This window comes from Arachis ipaensis, chromosome B03 (assembly GCF_000816755.2).
Source record: "Arachis ipaensis cultivar K30076 chromosome B03, Araip1.1, whole genome shotgun sequence".
Taxonomy (NCBI): Eukaryota; Viridiplantae; Streptophyta; class Magnoliopsida; order Fabales; family Fabaceae; genus Arachis; species Arachis ipaensis.
In genome coordinates, this window is record NC_029787.2 from 125348827 (window position 1) to 125353150 (window position 4324).

Consider the following 4324-nt stretch of genomic DNA (forward strand, 5'->3'; position numbering starts at 1 on the left):
ATAAGAAAAACTTTTTATTATAAAAGAAGTTATTTTTTTAACTTCTCTTTAAGTACTAAAATAACTTTTTAAAAAATTATAATTTTATTTTAAAAATTGTACCAGACATTAATACTGTACATTTTCATAAGTTAAAAGTTAAAAAAAATCACTTATAAACCTATCCAAATAAACCCTTAGTGTGATTAACTTTTGACATTATGGACCATCCCCATCAAGGCAACAACTGAAAATATCTCTCTTTTTTATTACATTGTGGAAGAATTCTAGGGAGAAAGGATAGAGATAGAAGACTAGAGAGTAGTGACAACTAAAAAATCATAAACAAACAATGTCACATGTGTACAAAGCAAAAAAACACAAGAAAATTTTCATTATCATCATGATTGGAGTTCCTCCTATTTATTGATGTATAGTAGTAAATAGTAATGGCAAATGCCTAAAGCCATGCAGGGTTCTTCAAAGGGGTAACAACTGCCTTGACTTGCAAGTAATTCTTGAGGCTGTACTCTCCCTTTTCCCTTCCCTGCCCACTCATCTTGTAACCACCAAATGGAATTGCTGCATCAAATGTGTCAAAGCAGTTCACCCAAACTGTTCCAACTCTCAACGCTCTCGTCAGCGTGTTTGCCGTGTCTATGTTCTTCGTGAACACCCCTGCCGCCAGTCCATACCGCGTGTTGTTCGCTCTTTCAATAACCTCATCGAGGTCCCTGAGATTATTAACACACATATTAGTCCAAGAAACAAACTTTAACATTATTTGAAGAAAATAAGACGCATTACTTGAATTTTAGTATGGATTGCACCGGGCCAAATATTTCTTCCTTTGCAATCAGCATGCCATCCTGTTCATTGTAACAAAATACAATTAATGACACTAAAAATGTTGTTCTTCAGCCTCCATTTATAAGATGGAAGAGCAACTACTAGATGATATACCTCAACATTTGAGAAGACGGTAGGCTGAACATAGAAGCCCTTGCTGCCAAGTCTATCTCCTCCGGTTTCTAGTGTAGCTCCACTTTGAACGCCGGATCTGATATACTTCAGTATCTTCTCAAATTGTTCAGAATCAATCTGATGGTTGTTATCATAAATGAAATCATCAGTATAGCCACGCATTTCAAACGACTCGCATCTTGAAACAATGGAATATGAAATTGGCAGCAATGTAGCATTCTATGTGCATTTCTATACTCAGAAGCATCAAGTATATAACATAGCAATCACTAAAACATTCAAGACTTTTCCATTCATCAGCAATTGGCACTTGAGTTAACTTAGCATATAATTGATAACAAATTGTCACTATTTCACACAATAAAAAAACAGTTCGGAGAAAAAGCACTAAGCACGTGCATGAGGTTTTATGAAAAGGATTCTTTGAAATTTTACCTGCGGACCTTGCTCTATTCCACTCTTGAATGGATCACCAACAATACGTTTCAAAGCACGAGCCTTTGCTTTCTCTACAAACTCGTCATATACATGCTCATGTACATATGTCCTAGACCCAGCACAGCAACATTGTCCCTGGATATTTTAAAGAGAACCAATCAAAATCTGCTTAATCCTATGGAAAGATAATTGTTTTTGTCGCAAGAATTCTATATTTATAAATATACCTGATTAAAGAATAAGGCAAAGTGTGCTAGCTCAACCGCCTGATCTACATCGGCATCCTCACATACAATAAAAGGAGATTTTCCACCAAGCTCCAAAGTTACTGGCTTAAGATTGCTTCTAGCCGCTAGCTCAAGGACAACTTTCCCGGTATCAGTAGAACCAGTAAAGGCAAGCTGTGAAGGAAGCAATTGTCCAAAATTCAGGCTATGAAGACATTATCATGTCTAGATGTCTGATAATTAGATGGGGTAAAAATCAAGTACTAAACACTGAAATTGAAAATTTAATTGCAATGAAATTTGTTATAGAATTTCATGAGACTACAGGGGACATGGTCTGAAGTATATTCTTGGCATCTAGTTGACTACAGAAGAAACTTATTTTAGTAACAAAGACATCAATAAAATGAATCTAATGGCACTGCAGAATTAAAATATTTTGGCACCTTATCCACATCCATGTGACTTGCAAGAGCAGCGCCGGCAGTGGGACCAAAGCCTGATACCACATTCAAAACACCTTCAGGAAGTCCAGCCTGCCAAACAGATTATAAATTTGGAAGAAAGATTGATCATCAAAGCTATTTTAATTTAAACTAAGCCTCTTTATATCTTCCAAACCAGTAAATGAGCATGGTTCCATTTATAGAGAATATGTCCCACCTCATGAAATAGTTTTGCTGCGTACAAAGCAGACAATGGTGTCTGCTCAGCGGTTTTCAGAACAATTGTATTGCCACAGGCCAATGCCGGTCCAACCTTCCAAGCAAACATGAGGAGAGGGAAATTCCAGGGAATGATCTGACCAGCAACACCGATCGGTTCGTGCAATGTTTGCACATGATATTGCCCATCAGCCGGAACTGTCATACCATGGATCTTATCTGCCCAACCTGGAGAACATCAAGATTAACAAATTTTAGCATTGTTGCTCGTAAAATGAAAGGAGGAAGAGCAATTTCTGAATCCCTTAAGTTACTTACCGGCATAGTACCGGAAAAGGCGAACAAGCATTGGGATTTCAATCTGAGCAGATTGTTCATATGGCTTCCCATTATCCCAGGTCTCAAGTGCTGCAAGCTCATCATTGTGCTTCTCAAGCAGATCGGCGGCTCGCAACAATATCCTTTGCCTTTCCTATACAAAATCAAAGTAAACATAAAGGGATTTTAACCGGATAATCATACAAAGATTATATACTAATAAAAAGAATAAAATAAAGGTCCAATGGTATGAATTACATAGGCTGTCATCTTAGGCCATGGACCTTGATCAAATGCCTTTCTTGCGGCTGCAACTGCTCTATCAACATCTTCAGAGTGACCCTCAGCAACATGAGCAATCACTTCCCCTGTTCTTGGATCCAAGGTTGGAAAAGTTTTACCTGATACCAAAGAGGAACCCCAACACTGGTAAGATACCCCCCACAAAAAAACTTCAAAACACTTTTTTTCTTCTTGGCAGTAAAAGATGCAAACTTTATGATTTTCATGTCCAACTATAGTGGAAAAAACAAGATCAACAACAAACACCAAAAAATATTGGAAAGCTCACCAGAAAGAGCATCAACGAATTTCCCACCAATCAGGAGTTGGGTGTGTTCTACTTGCACTGCTGGTTTAATTGGTTCTTCTTCAAGGGCAGTGGCAGTGCTATATCTGCTGAATCCTGTACCAAGGTAACCCTTCCCACCTGAAAGATTTCCATTTTCGTTCCAAACATCCAAAACAAAAAGGTCAACGCCTTTGTAAGGCCTAAAAAGTAAAACTTTTTATTGAAAATCCCAAATCAAAAAACACCAACCCTTATTTATTTATGACAAAGCTGAAATAAATGCCATGAAGATGAGTTAATGAGTTGTAGCCTTCAGAATGTTACACCCCATAGACCCAGATGCAGTACAAAAACTGAAAAGTACAGTGGACAAAGAAAAAACATAGGAATCATCGGAATAGTGGTGGTGGTGGTGGTTGATGAAAGGGACAAAGCAATCAATGAACTCTCTCTCTTTCCACCCTTTTCCCCCATTTTTGCCACACGTGTTTATTTTCACCAAGCTCCTATTAAATTCTGCGGCGATCTTTATCATCATTAATGAAAACAAACCCAGTAAGCCAATTTCGATAGGGAATCAAATGGCACGAAAAAGTTATCATTTTTTGTTTGTTGAAAATGTTGGGGCAAAAACAAAAACAAAAACGACGAGCTTTGAATTTACAGCGTAAAAAAAGTTGAAGGGGGAAAAGAAGCAAGTATACCTCGCGAAAAGAGAGAGGCGGAGGAGCGAGAGAGAAGCCTGGAGATCCTGGTTGAAGAAGAAGCCATGGCTGGTTGGTGAATGAAGAGTTGTGTGAATGTGAAATGAAAATAAAAGCGCACTCTTTCACTCACTCATATAATGCATGACATGAGCAACCAAACTTGTTTGTTTTGTATACACTTGCCTCTCATGCTTTGCTCATTGCCTTTCACATTATGGTAGATATTTTCTTTCCATTTGCTTTTACTTTTCCATTATCAACTTAATATTATTTTATTGGATAACTTATCCTTTCTTCAATTCAATCTAGGTGATTAATTCTTTTGCCGCAATAGTCATCCATTTGAGAAATAAAAAATATTTGGGACATACTTTGAGAACTACAGATAGTTGGAACTTGGAAGTTGTTTTATGTTTTTTTAACATCATGAATTAT

General features: G+C 37.3%; 1 protein-coding gene across 2 annotated transcripts; it reads right to left on the reverse strand.

The window, feature by feature from the left end:
* On the reverse strand, positions 185–4079 carry LOC107631463 (aldehyde dehydrogenase family 2 member B7, mitochondrial). 2 transcript variants are annotated; one of them, XM_016334923.2, is made up of 11 exons: positions 3887–4079; positions 3183–3320; positions 2870–3012; positions 2612–2765; positions 2292–2521; positions 2075–2164; positions 1629–1802; positions 1399–1536; positions 943–1080; positions 787–848; positions 185–713 (listed from the first exon to the last, which is right to left on the reverse strand). In XM_016334923.2, exons 1-11 carry the CDS (start codon positions 3951–3953, stop codon positions 440–442), a joined length of 1608 nt encoding a protein of 535 aa, XP_016190409.1. In that variant the 5' UTR covers positions 3954–4079; the 3' UTR covers positions 185–439. The 2 variants fall into 2 exon arrangements, with proteins under 2 accessions (XP_016190409.1, XP_020975315.1); XM_021119656.1 differs by lacking the exon at positions 3887–4079 and adding an exon at positions 3432–3541.